The sequence below is a fragment of the Lichenostomus cassidix genome, unplaced genomic scaffold, assembly GCF_008360975.1.
Source record: "Lichenostomus cassidix isolate B80296 unplaced genomic scaffold, HeHo_3.0 HiC_scaffold_40, whole genome shotgun sequence".
NCBI classification, from domain to species: domain Eukaryota; kingdom Metazoa; phylum Chordata; class Aves; order Passeriformes; family Meliphagidae; genus Lichenostomus; species Lichenostomus cassidix.
Window position 1 is genome coordinate 2,485,077 of NW_028147459.1, and position 19,517 is coordinate 2,504,593.

At 45.5% G+C, this 19,517-nt stretch overlaps 1 protein-coding gene across 4 annotated transcripts; it reads right to left on the reverse strand.

The window, feature by feature from the left end:
• Positions 1 to 390: 390 nt before the first annotated feature.
• Positions 391 to 17,795, reverse strand: WDR45 (WD repeat domain 45). Of its 4 annotated transcripts, none has more exons than XM_085046249.1 (11): positions 17,500 to 17,777; positions 15,387 to 15,461; positions 14,034 to 14,138; positions 11,046 to 11,142; positions 10,062 to 10,156; positions 8,755 to 8,834; positions 7,304 to 7,512; positions 6,412 to 6,513; positions 4,430 to 4,448; positions 3,054 to 3,177; positions 391 to 646 (listed from the first exon to the last, which is right to left on the reverse strand). In XM_085046249.1, exons 1-11 carry the CDS (start codon positions 17,546 to 17,548, stop codon positions 537 to 539), a joined length of 1,065 nt encoding a protein of 354 aa, XP_084902375.1. In that variant the 5' UTR covers positions 17,549 to 17,777; the 3' UTR covers positions 391 to 536. The 4 variants fall into 4 exon arrangements, with proteins under 4 accessions (XP_084902375.1, XP_084902373.1, XP_084902374.1 ...); XM_085046247.1 differs by lacking the exon at positions 4,430 to 4,448 and adding an exon at positions 5,278 to 5,296 and having other exon boundaries at positions 17,500 to 17,773; XM_085046248.1 differs by lacking the exon at positions 4,430 to 4,448 and having other exon boundaries at positions 3,054 to 3,196; positions 17,500 to 17,774.
• Positions 17,796 to 19,517: the final 1,722 nt, after the last annotated feature.

The window sequence follows — 19,517 nt, forward strand, 5'->3', positions numbered from 1 at the left end:
GGCTGAAAATCCTTATAGCATTTATGGGGCTGAAAATCCCTATGGGGCTGAAAATCCCCTAAGGCACTTATGGCGCTGAAAATCCCCTATAGCATTTATGGGGCTGAAAGCCCTCAGAGCACTTATGGGGCTAAAAATCTCCTAAGGCATTTATGGGGCTGAAAATCACTTATGGGGCTAAAAATCCCCTAAGGCACTTATGGGGCTGAAAACCCTCAGGGAACTTATGGGGCTGAAAATCCTTATGGTACTTATGGGGCTGAAAATCCCCTATAGCATTTATGGGGCTGAAAGCCCTCAGAGCACTTATGGGGCTGAAAATCCCCTAAGGCACTTATGGGGCCATTTTGGGGTCACTTCTGGGGCAGAAATTCCCAACTCCCCCAACACTCCAGAGCCATTCAAGGCCTTTATTTGTGACTTTTTTGGTGGGTTTTTTTGGGATGTTTTTTGGGGCATTTTGGGGCTGTTTTTTTGGATTGGTTTGGGGGTGATTTCTGGGATTTTTGGGGTGTTTTTGGGGTGTTTTTGGGGTATCAAAAGTCGTCATCATCGCAGATATCCAGGAACACATCGAAAGCTTCTCTGTTGCAATTCCCGTCGGGACTGAAGACGTATTTGTGGAAAGTTCCATCCACACACACCGCTGGGGAGGAAGGGGTTAATTAATTTTGGGGATCCCTGGGGTTAATTTTGGGGGATTTCTGGGGTCTCAGGGGTCAATTTTGGGGATTTTTTTGGGTTCCCAGGAGGATTTTTGGGGTTCCCAGGGGGTTAAATCCATGTTTGTGGAAAGTTCCATCCACACACGCCGCTGGGGAGGAAGGGGTTAACTCATTTTGGGGTCCCAGGGGTTAATTTTGGGGTCTCAGGGGTTACTTTTTGGGATTTTTGGGGTTCCCAGGAGGATTTTTGGGATCCCTGGGGGGTCAGAGAGTTGAACTCGTAATTAGGGGAAAAGTCCTGTCTATTCCTGAGGCCAGGGAGGAAGGGGTTAATCTGGGAATTCAGGGGTTAATTTGGGATCTAAGGGGTTAAATTTGGGGATTTTTGGGTTCCCAGGAGGAGTTTTGGGGTCTCAGGGGTCATTTTGGGGTCCCTGGGGGGGAATTTTGGGATCCTTGTGGTTATTTTGGGGTTTTTTTGGGTACATTTTGGGGTAATTTTAGGGTTACTGGGATTATTTGGGGTCCCAAGGGGTTATTTTGGGGTCTAAGGGGTTAATTTTGGGATCTCAGGGGTTAATTTTGGGGATTTTTTTTGGGGTCCCAGGAGGATTTTTGGGGTCCCTGAGGTAATTTTGAAGTCCCAGGGGTTTTTTTTGGGGGTATATTTTGGGGTCCCTGGGCTTATTTTGGGGTCCCAGGAGGATTTTTGGAGGAATTTTGGGGTCCCAGGGGTGGTTTTGGGGATTTTTGGGGTCCCAGGAGGATTTTTGGGGAATTTTTGGGGTCCTAGGAGGATTTTTGGGGTGTCCCTGGTGGATTTGGGGTTCCCAGGGTGAGTTTTGGGGTCCACAGGAGGAAATCTGGGCTCCCCAGGGTTACTTTGGGGATATTTTCGGGTTATTTTTGGGATTTTTGGGGTTATTTTTTGGATATTTTGGGGTACTTTTGGGGATATTTTGGGGTTATTTTGGGGATATTTTGGGGATATTTTGGTGTTATTTTGGGGCTACTTTGGGGTTATTTTAGGGACATTTTGGGGATATTTTGGGGTCCGAGGGATTCTTTTGGGGTCCTCAGGAGGAAATTTGGGGTTTCCTAGGGAACATTTGGGGTCCATGGGGTTATTTTTAGGGTACATTTTGGGGTCATTTTGGGATACATTTGGGGTTTTTTTTGGGGGATCCCAAGGGAGATCTTGGGTTACATTTTGGGGTAAATTTTGGGGATCCCAGGGGTTGTTTTTGGGGTAAATTTTGGGGATCCCAGGGGTTATTTTGGGTTCTATTTTGAGCCAAATTTTGGGATACATTTTAGGGTTTTTTGGGGTCACAGGGAGGGTTTTGGGTTATATTTTGGGATACATTTTGAGGGGTTTTTGGGGTCATTTTGGGATACATTTTAGGGTTATTTTGGGGATCCCTGGGGTCATTTTGGGGTACATTTGGGATATTTTGGGTTATATTTTGGGCTACATTTTGGGGTTTTTTCTGGGGATCCCTAGGGCTACTTTGGGGTTATTTTGGGGTATTTTGGGACACATTTTGGGGTAAATTTTGGGGTTTTTTTTGGGGATCCCAAGGGTTATTTTTTGCTACATTTTGGGGTTATTTTGGGATATGTTTTGAGGTAATTTTCAAGGTTTTTTGGGGTCTCTGGGGTCATCTTGGGGTACATTTCAGAATAAATTTCGGGGTTTTTTCTGGGGATTCCTAGGGCTATTTTGGGATTATTTTGGGATTATTTTGGGATTATTTTAGGGTTATTTTGGGGTTATTTTGGGCTACATTTTCAGGGTTTTTTGGAGGTCCCAGGAGGATTTTGGGATGCATTTTGAGGTGCATTTTGGGGTTATTTTGGGGTAAATTTTGGGGTTATTTTGAGGATCCCAGGAGGGTTTTTGGGTTATATTTTTGGCTACATTTCAGGGACTCCTGGGGTTATTTTAGGGTCGATTTTGGGGTACATTTCAGGGGTTTTTGGGGTTATTTTGGGATTATTTTGGGATTATTTTGGGCTACATTTTCAGGGTTTTTTCTGAGGATCCCAGGAGATGGATTTGGGGTTATTTTGGGGTTATTTTTGGGGTATTTTGGGGATTTCTTGGGTTATTTTGGGCTACATTTCAGTGTAAATTTCGGGGTTTTTTCTGAGGATTCCTGGGATAATTCTGGGATTATTTTGGGATATTTTTGGGGTTTTTAGGGTCACTCACCGATGACAGAACTGGGACTCCTCCCAGCCCTCCCAAAAGCACAAACTCCTGGGGTTATTTTGGGTTATATTTTGATGTACATTTCTGGGGTTTTGGGGTTATATTTTGGGGATCCCAGGGGATGGATTTGGGATAATTTTGGGATATTTTTAGGATATTTTAGGGTCACTCACCAATGACAGAACTGGGACTCCTCCCAGCTCTCCCAAAAGCACAAACTCCTGGCGCCTCAGCAGGAACAGTGAAACTCGCCAGAGACCATTGAGATTCCACATAGGGACCCAGAACGGGACCAACCTTACCAACCCGAGCCAGCCTGGAATGGGAATTTGGGACATTTTGGGGTTATTTGGGGTTTTGGGGGTTATTTGGGGTGTTTGGGATTTTTTGGGGATTTTTTGGGGATTTTTTGGGGATTTTTTGGGGGATTTTTTTGATTTTTTGGGGATTTTTTTTGGATTTTTTGGGTGATTTTTGGGATTTTTTGGGTGATTTTTGGCATTTTTTGGGATTTTTTTTTATTTTTGGGTGATTTTGGGGATTTTTTGGGGATTTTTGGGATTTTGGGGGATTTTTGGATTTTTTGGGATTTTTTGGGATTTTTTTTTTTTTATTTTTCGGGGGGTTTTTGGGGTTTTTTGGGTGTTTTCCACATAGGGACCCAGAACAGGACCCACCTTACCAACCCGGGCCAGCCTGGAAATGGAAATTTGGGACATTTTGGGGTTATTTGGGGGTTATTTGGGGTGTTTGGGATTTTTTGGGGATTTTTGGGAATTTGGGTTTTTTGGGTGTTTTGGGGGATTTTTGGGATTTTGGGGATTTTTCTGGGGATTTTTGGGTTTTTTAGGATTTTGGGGATTTTTCAGGGGATTTTGGGATTTTTTGGGATTTTTTTTTATTATTTTTTGAGGGGTTTTGGGGTTTTTGGGTGTTTTCCACATAGGGACCCAGAACAGGACCCACCACCAACCGGGCCAGCCTGAAATGGAAATTTGGGACATTTTGGGGTTATTTGGGGGTTATTTGGGGTGTTTGGGATTTTTTGGGGATTTTTTTTTTATTTTTTGGGTGATTTTTGGGGAATTTTTGGGATTTTTTGGGTGATTTTTGGGATTTTTTGGGGGATTTTTGGGATTTTTTTTGGGATTTTTTGGGGGATTTTTTGGGGATTTTTTGGGGGATTTTTGGGATTTTTTTGGGATTTTTTGGGTTTTTTTGGGTGTTTTCCACATAGGGACCCAGAACAGGACCAGCCTTGCCCACCTGGGCCAGCCTGGAATGGAAATTTGGGAAATTTTGGGGTTATTTGGGGTGTCTGGGATTTTTTGGGGATTTTTTTTGATTTTTTGGGTGATTTTGGGGATTTTTTGGGGGATTTTTGAGATTTTTTGGGGATTTTTTGGGTGATTTTGGGGATTTTTCGGGTGATTTTTGGGATTTTTTGGGTGACTTTTGGGATTTTTTTCGGGATTTTTTGGGGGATTTTTGGGATTTTTTTGGGGGGTTTTTGGGTGTTTTCCACATAGGGACCCAGAACAGGACCCACCTTCCCCACCCGAGCCAGCCTGGAATGGAAATTAGGGAAATTTTGGGGTTATTTGGGGGGTTTGGGGGATTTTGGGATTTTTCGCGGATTTTTTTTTTATTTTTTGGGTGATTTTTGGGATTTTTTGGGGGATTTTTGGGATTTTTTTGGGATTTTTTGGGGATTTTTCGAGGGATTTTTGGGATTTTTCAGGGGATTTTTGGGATTTTTTTGGGGGATTTTTTGGGATTTTTTTTTTTATTTTTCAGGGGGTTTTTGGGGTTTTTTGGGTGTTTTCTCCACAGGGACTCAGAACAGGACCAACCTTACCAACCCGAGCCAGCCTGGAATGGGAAATTTGGGAAATTTTGGGGTTATTTGGGGTTCTTTGGGGTTATTTGGGGTGTTTGGGATTTTTTGGGGATTTTTTTTTTTTGGGTGATTTTTGGGATTTTTTGAGGGATTTTTGGGATTTTTCAGGGGATTTTTGGGATTTTTTTGGGGATTTTTTTGGGGATTTTTCAGGGGATTTTTGGGATTTTTTGGGATTTTTCAGGGGGTTTTTGGGGTTTTTTGGGTGTTTTCCACATAGGGATCCAAAAGGGGACCCACCTTACCCACCCGGGCCAGCCTGCAATGGAAATTTGGGACATTTTGGGGTTATTTGGGGTTATTTGGGATTTTTTGGGGATTTTTCAAGGGATTTTTCGGGGGATTTTTGGGGATTTTTCGGGGGATTTTTGGGATTTTTCTGGGGATTTTTGGGATTTTTTGGGGGATTTTTTTGGATTTTTTTTTTTTTTTTATTTTTCAGGGGTTTTTTGGGGTTTTTTGGGGTTTTCCACATAGGGACCCAGAACAGGACCCACCTTCCCCACCCGGGCCAGCCTGGAAATGGGAAATTTGGGAAATTTTGGGGTTATTTGGGGGGTTTGGGGGATTTTGGGGATTTTTGGGAATTTTTTTTGATTTTTTGGGTGATTTTTGGGATTTTGGGGGATTTTGGGATTTTGGGGGATTTTGGGATTTTGGGGGATTTTTGGGGGTTTTGGGTGTTTTCCACATAGGGACCCAGAACGGGACCCACCTTCCCCACCCAAGCCAGCCTGGGAATTAGGAACATTTTGGGGTGTTTGGGATTTTTTGGGAATTTTTTTGGGGGTTTTTTGGGGTGTTTTTAGGGATTTTTTGGGGTGTTTTGAGGGATTTTTTTGAGTTTTTTTGGGGATTTTTTGGGATTTTTTTTGAATTTTTTGGGATATTTTGGGGGGATTTTGGGGGATTTTTTGGGGATATTTTGGGGGATATTTTGGGTATTTTTGGGATGTTTGACTCACGCAGATCTCCTGTTCAGCCTGGTGTCTCTCAGAGCAAACACTGACATTTTTGGGGTGTTTTGGGGTATTTTTTGGGATATTTTTGGGGTGTTTTTGGGGATATTTTGGGATTTTTTGGGGTGTTTCTGGTGGGCTTTTGGGGTATTTTTGGGAACGTTTTGGGATTTTTTTGGGGTGTTTTTGGGGTTTTTTTTTTTGGATATTTTTGGGAATTTTTGGGGATATTTTGGGGGATTTTTGGGAGTGTTTTTGGGGATTTTTTGGGATATTTTTGGGTGATTTTTTGGGATATTTTGGGGGGATTTTTGGGGGTATTTTTGAGGATTTTTTTGGGATTTTTTGGGGATTTTTGCGGTATTTTTGGGGTGTTTGACTCATGCAGATCTCCTGTTCAGCCTGGTGTCCCTCAGGGCAAACACTGACATTTTTGGGGTGTTTTGGGGGATTTTTTTGGGATTTTTTGGGGCTTTTTTGGGGCGTTTCTGGTGGTTTTTTGGGGGTATTTTTGGGGATTTTTGGGGATATTTTGGGGATTTTTTGGGGGTATTTTTGGGGATATTTTTGGGGATTTTTTGGGTATTTTTGGGGTGGTTTTGGGGGTATTTTTGGGGGTATTTTTGGGATTTTTTGGGGATATTTTTGGGTATTTTTGGGTGTGTGACTCACGCAGATCTCCTGTTCAGCCTGGTGTCCCTCAGGGCAAACACGTGGCCTGTCCCTTTGTCACTCGCTGCACACAGGAAGGAGCAGTCAGGGCTGAAGGACAGGCTGGGCACAGAATTGGGGAAAAAAACCCAAAAATGGGTTAGGAAACACCAAAATTGGGGAAAAAAACACCAAAATTGGGTCTGGAAACACCAAAATTGGGGAAAAAACACCAAAAATTGGGAAAAATCCCCTAAAAAGGGGTGAGAATGGGGAAAAAATGCCACAAATATGGGTTAGGAAACACCAAAATTGGGGAAAAAACCACCAAAAATGGGTCAGGAAACACCAAAAACGTGTTCTCCCAGTTCCCTCCCAGTACAAACCAGTTCCCTTTTCCTCCCCAAAATCCCCATTTTTCACCCTAAAACCACCGCGAGTTTCCCTCCCAGTCCCTCCCAGTTCCTTCCCAGTCTCTCCCAGTTACTCCCAGTCCATCCCAGTCCATTCCTAGTATAAACCAGTTCAATCCCAGTTCCATCCCAGTCCATCCCAGTCTCTCCCAATCCCCTCCCAGTCCCTTCCAGTCATTCCCAGTGGCTCCCAGTCCCTCCCAGTATAAACCAGTTCCCTTTTTCTCTCAATTTTTCTTTTCAAAATCCTCATTTGTCACCCTAAAACCACCACGATTTCCCCTCCCAGTTCCTCCCAGTCCCTCCCAGTCCCTCCCAGTCATTCCCAGTGGCTCCCAGTTCCTCCCAGTTCAATCCCAATCCCCTCTCAGTCCATCCCAGTCATTCCCAGTGGCTCCCAGTTCAATTTTGCTCCCCAAAATCCCCATTTTTCACCCTAAAACCACCGCAATTTCTCCCCCCAGTCCCCCCCAGTCCCCCCCAGTTTGTCCCAGTCTCACCAGTAGAGGGTGGCCGGGTCTGTCCCCCGGCGCAGCTCCAGCAGCCTGGCTCTGCTCTGGGTGCAGAACAAGCGGATCAAAGTCCCTCTGCGCGACGCTGAGGCCACCAGTGTCCCCGAGGGGCTCAGGGCGGCACAGCCCACCTCGCTCTGGTGGGCATTGATGGTCACTGGCGCCGAGGAGGTGCCGGGCTTGGCCGTGCCCAGGTCCTGGGGACACCAAGGGACACTTGGGGACACTTGGGGACATTCCCAGTATAGCCCAGTACAGCCCAGTACAGCCCAGTATAGCCAATGTCCTGTCAGTGTGGGGACACAAGGTGGCCACTGATGGTCACTGGGGCTGAGGAGGTGCCAGCCATGGCCGTGCCCAGCTCCTGGGGACACCAGGGGACACTTGGGGACATTCCCAGTATAACCCAGTGCAGCCCAGTTAACTCCCAGTACAGCAATGTCCTGTCAGGGTAGGGACAGTTGGGGACAAGGTGGCCACTGATGGTCACTGGCGCTGAGGAGGTGCCAGGCTTGGCCGTGCCCAGCTCCTGGGGACACTTGGGGACAACTGGAGACACTTGGGGACATTCCCAGTATAGCCCAGTATGGCCCAGTTAACTCCCAGTGCAGCCCCAGGGTGGGGACAGTTGGGGACAAGGTGGACACTGATGGTCACTGGGGCTGAGGAAGTGCCGGGCTTGGCCGTGCCCAGGTCCTGGGGACACCAGGGGACACGTGGGGACACTTGGGGACACTCCCATTATAGCCCAGTACAGCCCAGTACAGCCCAGTATAGCCCAGTACAGCCAAGGTCCTGTCAGGGTAGGGACAAGGTGGCCATTGATGGTCACTGCGGCTCAGGAGGTGCCAGGCTTGGCCGTGCCCAGCTCCTGGGGACACCAGGGGACACTTGGGGACATTCCCAGTACAGCCCAGTATGGCCCAGTAACCTCCCAGTGCAGCCCCAGGGTGGGGACAGTTAGGGACAAGGTGGCCACTGATGGTCACTGGGGCCAAGGAGGTGCCAGCCATGGCTGTGCCCAGCTCCTGGGGACACTTGGGGACATCCCAGTGACCTCTCAGTCACCTCCCAGTTCAGCCCAGTACAGCCCCAGTGAACTCCCAGTACAGCCCAGTGAGCTCCCAGTATAGCCCAGTACAGCCTCAGTGTTCCCCAGTGCAGCCCAGGTCCTGCCAGGCTGGGGGGGGACAGGGTGGGGACAGTTGGGGACATCCCAGTACAGCCCAGTACCCTCCCAGTTTGTTCCCAGTCCCTCCCAGTACAAACCAGTTTCCCTTTTTCTGCCCAAAATTCCCATTTTTCACCCTAAAACCACCACGAGTTTCCCTCCCAGTCCCTCCCAGTTCCCTCTCAGTCCCTCCCAGTATAAACCAGTCCATTCCCAGTCCCTCCCAGTCCATTCCCAGTCCCTCCCAGTGTTCCCAGTTCACTCTCACCACCAGCTGCAAGCTCCCACACTTGTGTCCAGGGAAAACCAGTAAAGCTTTTTCCAAACTGGGACAGAGATCCACGATGCCTGCGGGGCCAGCGGGACAGTGGGGTGACCCTGAAACATCCCAAAACACCCAAAACCACCCCAAAAAAACCCAAAAACACCAAAAACACCCCAACCCCCCCCCAAAAACCACCAAAAACCCAAAAAAACCCCAAAAAACCCAAACCACCCCAAAAACACCCCAAAAAATCCCAAAAAAACCCCAAAAACCCTCAAAACACCCCAAAAAATCCCCAAAACATCCCAAAAAAACCCCAAACACCCCAAAAAACATCCCAAAAACATCCCAAAAACACCCTAAAAACATCCCAAAAATACCACAAAAAAACCCAAACCACCCCAAAACATCCCAAAACCCCCCCAAAACCACCCCAAAAAAACCAAAAAATCCCCAAAAACCACCCCAAAACCATTCCAAAAACACTCCAAAAACACCCCAAACACCCCAAAACACCCCAAAAACACCCCAAAAAACCCAAAAACACCCCAAAACATCACAAAAACATCCCAAAAACACCCCAAAACATCCCAAAAACCCCAAAACCAACGAAAAACACCCCAAAACCAACCAAAAACACCCCAAAAACATCCCAAAAACCCCAAAGAAACCCCAAAACACCCTAAAAACACCCCAAAAACCCAAAAACACCCCAAAACCACCCAAAAAAATCCCAAAACACCCCAAAAATACCCCCAAAAATCCCCCCAAAATCCCCAAAATCCCCCCAAAACCACCCAAAAATACCCCAAAACACCCCAAAAACATCCCCAAAACCCAAAAATACCCCAAAACACCCCAAAAACCCCTCAAAACACCCCAAAAAATACCACAAAAACACCCCAAAACACCCAAAAAATCCCAAAACATCCCAAAAACCCCAAAAACACCCAAAACCACCCCAAAACACCCCAAAAACACCCCAAAAACCCCAAAGAAACCCCAAAACACCCCAAAAAAACCCTCAAAACACCCCAAAACACCCCAAAAACAACCAAAAACACCCCAAAATACCCCAAAAACACCCCAAAGAAACCCCAAAACACCTGAAAAACACCCCAAAAACACCCCAAAAACACCCCAAAAATGCCCCAAAAACACCCCAAAACATCCCAAAAACCCCCAAAACAACCAAAAACATCCCAAAACCTCCCCAAAACACCCCAAATACCCCAAAAACACCCCCAAAACACCCCAAAAACTCCCAAAACACCCCAAACCCCCCAAAAATAATTTTTGGGTTTTGGCACCTTTGGGATTGTCTCTGGTGTCAAACTCGAAGAGCTTCGTTGGGCGATGAGGAAATGAAAACACATAGAGACGAGTCTGGAGAGCGACCACCAGCCTGGGGAACCAGTATGGACCAGTATGGACCAGTACGGACCAGTATGGACCAGTATGAACCAGTATGGACCAGTACGGACCAGTATGAACCAGTATGGACCAGTACGGACCAGTATAGACCAGTGTAAACCAGTACAGACCAGTACGGACCAGTACGGACCAGTATGGACCAGTATGGACCAGTACGGACCAGTATGGACCAGTATGGACCAGTATGGACCAGTTTACACATCAGTTCACACCAGTTACAGCCCCAGTAACCTCCCAGTTCATCCCAGTTCACCCCAGTTCATCCCAGTCCACACCAGTTACACACCAGTTCACACCCAGTTCACACCAGTGACATCCCAGTTCATCCCAGTGACATCCCAGTCACATCCCAGTTCACACCAGTTCCCACCAGTTCATCCCAGTTCAAACCAGTGACCTCCCAGTCCATCCCAGTCCATCCCAGCTCATCCCAGTCCATCCCAGTTCATCCCAGTTCAGAGGAGGAAATGAGAAAACATAGAGATGACTTTGGAGAGCAAACCAGTTCACACCAGTTCACACCAGTTCACACCAGTACAGACCAGTTCATCCCAGTTCACCCCAGTTCATCCCAGTCCAGACCAGTTACACACCAGTTCACACCCAGTTCACACCAGTGACCTCCCAGTTCATCCCAGTTCACACCAGTGACATCCCAGTGACCTTCCCAGTGCTCCCAGTTCATCCCAGTTCACACCACTTACACACCCAGTGCTGCTCCCAGTTCATCCCCAGTGCTCCCAGTGACCCTCCCAGTTCAAACCAGTTCAGCCCAGTGACATCCCAGTCCCTCCCAGTTCCCTCCCAGTATAAACCAGTCCCTCCCAGTCCCTCCCAGTACAACCCAGTGCCCCCAGTACCTCTCCATGCTCATCCTGACTGCCAGCACAGCTCTGGGGAAGCTAAACTCCAACACCAGCTTGTCTTTGCCTTCGCGAGCATCGTCCCAGATCAGCACTGCCAGGGGACAGCGGGGACATTGATGGGGACATTTGGGGACATTTGGGACATTGGGGACATTTGGGGGGATTTGGGACATTGGGGACATTTGGGGACATTAATGGGGATGTTGGGGACATTAATGGGGATTTGGGGACATTTGGGATATTGGGGACATTTGGGACAGTGGGGGGATTTGGGGACATTGAGGACATTGGGGACATTTGGGACATTGATGGGGACATTGGGGATGTTGGGGACTTTGGGGACACTGGGGACATTTGGGATATTGGGGACATTTGGGATATTGGGGACATTGATGGGGACTTGGGGGGATTTGGGGACACTGGGGACATTGGGAATATTGGGGACATTTGGGGGGATTTGGGACATTGGGAGGATTGGGGACATTGGGGATATTAATGGGAATTTGGGGACATTAGTGGGGATTTGGGGATTTGGGGACGTTTGGGACATTGGAGACACTGAGGACATTGGGGACATTAATGGGGATATTGGGGACATTTGGGGACAGCGGGGGACATTGGGGACATTGATGGGGATCTAGGGACAGTAATGGGGATCTGGGGACATTTGGGATATTGGGGACATCGGGGGGATTGGGGACATTGGGGATACTAATGAGGATTTGGGGACATTAATGGGGATTTGGGGACACTGGGGATATTGAGGACATTGCTGGGGACTTTGGGGACAATGGTGACTTTGGGGATTTGGGAACATTTGGGGACATTGGAGACATTGGGGACATTAACGGGGATTTGGGGACATTGGGGAGAATTTGGGATATTTTGGGACATTGAGGTCATTTGGGGACATTAATGGGGATTTGGGACATTGGGGACATTGGGGACATTAATGGGGACATTGGGGACATTTGGGGACACTGGGGACATTAATGGGGACATCTTGGGGACATTGCTGGGGATTTTGGAGACATTGGTGACTTTGGGGACATTTGGGGACATTGGGGACATTGCAGACATTAATGGGGATTTGGGGACATTGGGGACATTGATGGAGACATTTGGGATGTTGAGGACTTTGGGGACATTGGAGGGATTTGGGGACATTGGGGACATTAGGGATATTTGGGGACATTGGGGGACATTAATGGGGATTTGGGGACTTTGGGGACATCATTAGCTCATTGGGGACATTTGGGGACATTTGGGGACATTTGGGGATTTTGTGGATATTTGGGACATTTGGGACATTTTGGGGACATTGCAATTGGGGACATCAACTTTGGGGTTTCTTTTGGGGAATTTTGGGGTTTTTCTGGAGTTTTTGGGAAGATTTGGGGATTTCTTTGGGGCATTTAGGGTTTTTTGGAGGATTTTGGGGTTTTTTGGGGGATTTGGGGGATTTTTTTTGGATTTGGGGTTTTTTTTGGGTTTCTTTGGGGGATTTTGGGTTTTTTAAAAGATTTTGGTTTTTTGGGGTTTGGGGTTTTTAGGAGTTTTTTTTTGGTGGATTTCGGGGTTTTGGGGGGATTTTTGGGGTTTTTTTTGGTGTCAGGGAATTTGGGGTTTCTTTGGGGTTTTCTAGGGTTTTTTGGTGTGATTTTTGGGGGTTTTTGGGGGTTTTTTGGGGTTCTTTGTGATTTTTTTGATTTTTGGGGTTTTTTTTTTTGGTTTTTAAGGTTTCTTTTGGGGTTTTTTAGGTTTCTTTTGGGGTTTTTCTGGCTCACCTGAGGCCTCAGGGAATTTGGGGTTTCTTTGGAGTTTTTGGGGTTTTCTTGGGGTGTTTTTGGGGGGTTTGGTGGGTTTTTAGGGGTTTTTTTGGGATTTTGGGGGATTTCTCTGGGATATTTTGGGGTTTTTTTGGGGTTTTTCCTCACCTGAGGTCTCAGGGAATTTGGGGGTTTTTTGGAGTATTTTTTGGGGTATTTTTAGGGTATTTTTGGGGTTTCAGGCTCACCCGAGGTCTCAGGGAATTTGGGGTGACTGTCAGTGTTTTTGGGGTTTTTCTCAGTAATTTTTGGGGGGTTTTGTGGGTTTTTAGGGTTTCTTTGGGGTTTTGGGATTTTTTTGGGATACTTTTGGGGTTTATCTGGGGATTTTTGGGGCTTTTGGGGGTATTTTTTGGGGGTTTTTGGGTTTTTTGGGGGTTTTTAAGGTTTTTTTGGGGTTTTTCCTCACCCGAGGTGTCAGAGAATTTGGGGTTTTTTTGGGGTATTTTTGGGGTATTTTTGGGGTATTTTTTAGGGTATTTTTGGGGTTTCAGGCTCACCTGAGGTGTTAGGGAATTTGGGGTGACTGTCAGTGTTTTTGGGGTTTTCCTCAGCAAATTTTGGGGGTTTTGTGGGTTTTTAGGGTTTCTTTGAGGTTTTTTGGGGTATTTTTTGGGGGGGATTTTGGGGTTTTTTGGGAATTTCGGATTTTTGGGAGGTTTTTGGGGTATTTTTGGGTTTTTCCGGCTCACCCGAGGTCTCAGGGAACTTGGGGTGACTGTCAGTGTTTTTGGGGTATTTTTGGGGTATTTTTGGGTATTTTTTGGGGTATTTTTGGGGTTTCAGGCTCACCCGAGGTCTCAGGGAACTTGGGGTGACTGTCAGTGTGGTTTTGGGTTATTTTTTAGGGGTTTTTTAGGTTTTTCAGGCTCACCCGAGGTCTCAGGGAACTTGGGGTGACTGTCAGTGTTTTTGGGGTATTTTTAGGGTATTTTTAGGGTATTTTGGGGTTTCTGACTCACCCGAGGTCTCAGGGAACTTGGGGTGACTGTCAGTGTTTTTGGGGTATTTTTGGGGTATTTTTTAGGGTATTTTTTGGGGTATTTTTGGGGTTTCTGACTCACCCGAGGTCTCAGGGAACTTGGGGTGACTGTCAGTGTTTTTGGGGTATTTTTTGGGGTATTTTTAGGGTATTTTGGGGTTTCTGACTCACCCGAGGTCTCAGGGAACTTGGGGTGACTCCCTCCCCCCACCAAGGCCAGCAGGTTGGATCGATGCAGCATTTCCACCAGAGCGATGCTGCCAACCTGATCCGAGTCTGGGGAGAGAAATCAGATTAAAATCTGCCCAAAATCACCCCAAAAACTGACCAAAATCAGCCCAAAATGAGCCCAGAAACTGACCAAAAAGTGCCCAGAAACTGACAAAAACAACCCCAAAATCAGCCCAAAAATTGCCCAAAATCAGCCCAAAACCTGACCAAAAACTGAACCAAAACTGCCCAAAAACTGAACAAAATTAGCCCAAAAACTGACCAAAATTAGCCCAAAAACTGACCAAAATCAGCCCAAAATCAGAACAAAATCTGCCCAAAAGCAGCCCAAAAACTGCCCAAAATTAGCCCAAAAAGTGCCCAAAAACTGACCAAAATCAGCCCCAAAACTGAGGAAAATTAGCCCAAAATCAGCCCAAAAACTGACCAAAAACTGACCAAAAATTGCCCAAAAACTGACCAAAAATTGCCCAAAAACTGACCAAAATCACCTCAAAATCAGCCCAAAAACTGCCCAAAATGAGCCCCAAAAACTGAACAAAATCAGCCCAAAAACTGCCCAAAATGAGACCAAAAACTACCCAAAATCAGCCCAAAAACTGCCTAAAAACTGACCAAAAAGTGCCCAAAACCTGACCAAAATCAGCCCCAAAACTGAGGAAAATCTGCCCAAAATCAGCCCAAAAACTGACCAAAAAGTGCCCAAACACTGCCCAAAATCAGCCCAAAAACTGAACAAAAACTGCCCAAAATCAGCCCAAAAACTGACCAAAATGAGACCAAAAACTGAACAAAATGAGACCAAAAACTACCCAAAATCAGCCCAAAAACTGCCTAAAAACTGACCAAAATCTGCCCAAACACTGCCCAAAATCAGCCCAAAAACTGACCAAAATTAGACCAAAAACTGCCCCAAAATCAGCCCAAAATTGGCCCAAAATCCAGCAGGGACCCCAAAATCAAACCAGAAATCAAATACCCCAAAATCACTCAGGGATCCCAAAATCGATCCCAAAACCAAGGGAACCCCAAAACCATCAGTCAGGGATCCCAAAATTCATCTAAGATTTCCCCCAAATCCACTCCAAATCCCCCAAAATTCCCCCCAAAAAACCCAAAATTCTCCCTAAATCCACAAAAATCCCCCAAAAGTCCCCCAAATTCACCCCAAATCCACCCAAAATCCCCCAAAATTCCCCCAAATCCCCCCAGACACCCCTGGGAATCCCAAAATTCCCCCAAATCCCCAAAAAATCCCCCAAAAAACCCCCAAAATTCCCCCAAATTGCTCACCCAGGTGTCCTTTCTCCATCAGAGGCTCCACGTTGAAAATCCGAACTCCAGAATCCATGGCGACACAGAAACAGCCTGGGGAGTGAGAATTTGGGGAAAATTTGGGAGTTTGGGGGATTTTCTGGGATTTTGGGGGAGTTTGGGAAAACCCAAGTGGGATTTGGGGGCAATTTAGGGGGATTTGGGGTGGATTTTGGGATTTTGAGGGGATTCAGGGTGGATTTTGGGGGAATTTTTTTCAGTTTGGAGGTTTGGGGGTTTTAGGGTTTTGGGGGGATTTGGGGTGGATTTTGGGGGATTTGGGGGTTTTGGGGGGATTTTTGGGGTGGATTTAGTTTGGGGAATTTGGGGGAATTTGAGGGGAGAATTTTGGGGGATTTGGGAAAACAGGTGGGATTTGGGGGATTTTGGGAGGAATTTAGGGTGATTTGGGGTGGATTTTGGGGATTTTTGGGATTTGGGGGATTTGGGGGATTTTGGGATTTGGGGATTTTGGGATTTTGGGAATTTGGGATTTTTGTGGGATTTTGGGGGGATTTGGGGGATTTGGGGTGGATTTTGGGGATTTTTTTGATTTTGGGGATTTGGGGGAATTCTGGGACTTTTTGGGGGGAATTTGGGTGGATTTTGGGGGATTTTTGAAGATTTTTGGGGATTTTTGGGGGAATTTGGGGGAATTTGGGGATTTTTTTGGGATTTTGGGGATTTGGGGGAGTTTGGGAAAACCCAGGTGGGATTTGGGGTGATTTTGGGGGATTTGGGTGGATTTGGGGGAAATTTGGGTATTTGGGGGTGATTTGGGGGCAATTGGGGTGACTTTGTGGGAATTTGGGGGATTTTGGGGGATTTTTTGGGATTTTGGGGGATTTTGGGGGGATTTGGGGTGGTTTGGGGTGGATTTGGGGGTTTAGGGTGGTGTTTGAGGTGATTTGGGGAAATTTGGGGGATTTGGGGGCAATTTGGTGTGACTTTGAGGAGAATTTGGGGATTTTTGGGAAATTTGGGGGATTTTGGGATTTGGGGTGGTTGAGGGGATTTAGGGAAATTTGGGGTGATTTGGGTGAGTTTGGGGGCAATTTGGGTATGACTTTGTGGGGAATTTGGGGAATTTTGAAATTTGGGGATTTTGGGGATTTTTGGGATTTGGGGTGATTTGGGGGGATGGGGTTTGAGGAATTTGAGGGAAATTTGGGGATTTGGGGGATTTTGGGGGCAATTTGGGTGAATTTGGGGGGAATTTGGGGGATTTTGGGGTGATTTGGGGATTTTGGGGTTTTGGGGGTTTGGGGGATTTGGATTTGGGTGATTTCGGGGAGATTTGGGGTGGAGGATTTTTGGGGGATTTTGGGAGGATTTGGGGATTTTGGGGGATTTTGGGGAAATTTGGGGATTTTTTTTATTTTGGGGATTTTGGGGAATTTGGGGAGTTTTTGGGGATTTTGGGAATTTTGGGGGATTTAGGGGATTTGGGGGGATTTGGGATTTTGGATGGATTTTGGGGGATTTTGGGGATTTTGAGGGATTTGGGGAGATTTGGGGAGGGGATTTGAGGAGATTTAGGTGGATTTTTTTGATTTTTTAGGGAGTTTTGGGGGATTTTAAGGATTTTTAGGGGATTTTGGGGGAATTTAGGGTGATTTTAGGGGGATTTGGGGAGATTTTGTGGGATTTGGGGGATTTTTGGGGCGTTTTAGGGATATTTCGGGTGATTTTGGGGGAATTTTGTGGGATTTTTTGAGATTTTTGGGGCAATCTGAGGCGATTTGGGGGGAATTGGGAGCAGATTTTGGGGATTTGGGGGAATTTGAGGGTCCCTGAGGGGGCTTGGGGGGCATTGAAAGGGATTTGGGGGTCCCAGGATGGGTTTTTGGGGTTCCGAGTGATATTTTGGGGTTCCCGAGGAGTTTTTTGGCGTTCCGGATGATATTTGGGGTTCCAGGGTGGATTTTGGGGTCCCGAAAGGGGAAAGCTGGAGGATCCTGAGGGGAATTTGGGGTTCCCGAGGAAGGCTTGAGGGTCCCAAGGTGATATTTTAGGGTCCCAGGGTGGATTTTAGGGTAATTTCGGGATAATTTTGGGTAATTTGGGGTAATTTCGGGTTCCCCTCACTCACTCTGGTCCTGATTGAAGCGCAGGCTGTTCACCCCCCGCGCCTGCGCCATGCCAGAGCCGCTCCGGTCGCACTTCGGCCTTCAAAACTCCCCAAAAAACCCCAAAAAAACCCCAAAAACCCCCAAAAACACCCCAAAAAACTCCTCCGGCCGCTCAAACCATCGAGTCGCCTCACAGCGCCCGGCCGGAGAAAACTTCCGGTCACGTGAGCCACGCCCCTTCCCGCCCTTTTGGAGCCGCGCACGCTGATTGGCGGAGGCGGGAGGGCGGAGCTGTTGCCTGGCAACGCGCCATGTTGGAAGATGGCGGCGGCGTGCGCCGTTCCCATGGCAACCAATGGGCGCCGCCATGTTGTAAGGCTGTGCTGTTGCCATGGCAACCAATGGGCGCCGCCATGTTGGAATTCAAAGGGGATTTTGGGGGAAAATTTGGGGAAAAAATCCTCTAAAATTCTGTATTTTTGGGATATTTCCTGGTTAAAAAAAAAAAAAGAAATCTGTTTTTTTATCATTGCAAATATGTGAATTTTTAAATTTCTCTCTATGAGGTTTTGAGTGTAAAAATTGGGGAAAAATCTTCCAAAAATTGGGAAAAAATCCTCTAAAATTCTGAGTTCTTGGGATATTTTCCTGGCAAAAAAATAAACCGAAATTCTCTATAACTTAAAATTATAGATTTTAATTTTCTTCCCAATTTTCAGTGAGAAAATGAACTTGAATTTATCTTTGTGGGTTTTGAGTGAAAAAATTGGGGAAAAATCCTCAAAAATTGGGCAAAAATCCTCTAAAATTCTGTATTTTTGGAATATTTTCCTGGTCAAAAATTTTTTAAAATTCTCATTTTTTATTACTTCAAATATACAAATTTTTTAATTCCTCCCTATGGCGTTTTGAGTGTAAAAATTGGGCAAAAATCCTCTAAAATTCTGTATTTTGCGTATATATTTCAAACCAAACACCAAACCCAAATTCTCCATGATTTGAAATTACAGATAATTTTATTTTCCCAATTTTCAGTGTCCCTCAGTCAGTCAGTGTCCCCCAGGAACTGACAGATGCAGTTTTGAAAAAATCCTCAAAAATTGGGGGAAAATCCTCAAAAATTGGAAAAAATCCTCAAAAACTTTGAAAAAATCCTCAAAAATTGGGAAAAAATCCTCAAAAATTGGAAAAAATCCTCAAAATGGGGAAAAAATCCTCAAAAATTGGGAAAAAATCCTCAAAAATTGGGCAAAAATCCTCTAAAATTCTGTATTTTCGGAATACATTTCAGACCAAAAGCCAAACCCAAATTCTCCATCATTTCAAATTTAAAATATTTTATTTTATTTCCCAATTTTCGGTGACAAAATAAACATTGACATGTATCTCTATGGGTTTTAAGTGTCTAAAAATTGGGGAAAAATCCTCAAAAATTGGGGAAAATCCTCAAAAATTGGGAAAAAATCCTCAAAAATGGGGAAAAATACTTTAAAATTGGGAAAAAATCCTCAAAAATTTTGAAACAATCCTCAAAAATTGAGAAAAAATCCTCAAAAATTGGGAAAAAATCCTCAAAAATTGGGAAAAAATCCTCAAAAATTGGAAAAAATCCTCTAAAATTTTGAAAAAAAATCTTCTAAAATTGGGGGAAAATCCTCTAAAATTCTCTATTTTCGGAATACATTTCAGACCAAACAAACCCACAAATTCTCCATCATTTCAAATTAAAAATATTTTTATTTCTTCCTGACTTTTGGTGATAAAATGAATTTTTAAATGTCTCTCAATGAGGTTTTGAGTGTAAAAATTGGGCAAAAATCCTCTAAAATTCTCTATATTTTTATTATTTTCCTGAGTAAACACCAAACCCAAATTCTCCATCATTTGAAATTACAGATAATTTTATTTTTCCCAATTTCCAGCCCCTCAGTCAGTCAGTGTCCCCCAGGAAGTGACAGATGCAGGTTTGAAAAAATCCTCAAAAATTGGGGAAAAATCCTCAAAAATTGGGAAAAAATCCTCAAAAATTGGGAAAAAA

Bases quoted from the DNA above. Each gene is read 5' to 3' on its own strand.
- WDR45 (XM_085046249.1), bottom strand. From the start codon at position 17,548: ATGGCGCAGGCGCGGGGGGTGAACAGCCTGCGCTTCAATCAGGACCAG. The intron at 15,462-17,499 runs GTGAGTGAGGGG...CTCACTCCCCAG, and splicing joins GCGCTTCAATCAGGACCAGA to GCTGTTTCTGTGTCGCCATG. The intron at 647-3,053 runs GTGAGTGACCCT...CTTCCTCCCCAG, and splicing joins GAGTCCCAGTTCTGTCATTG to CGGTGTGTGTGGATGGAACT.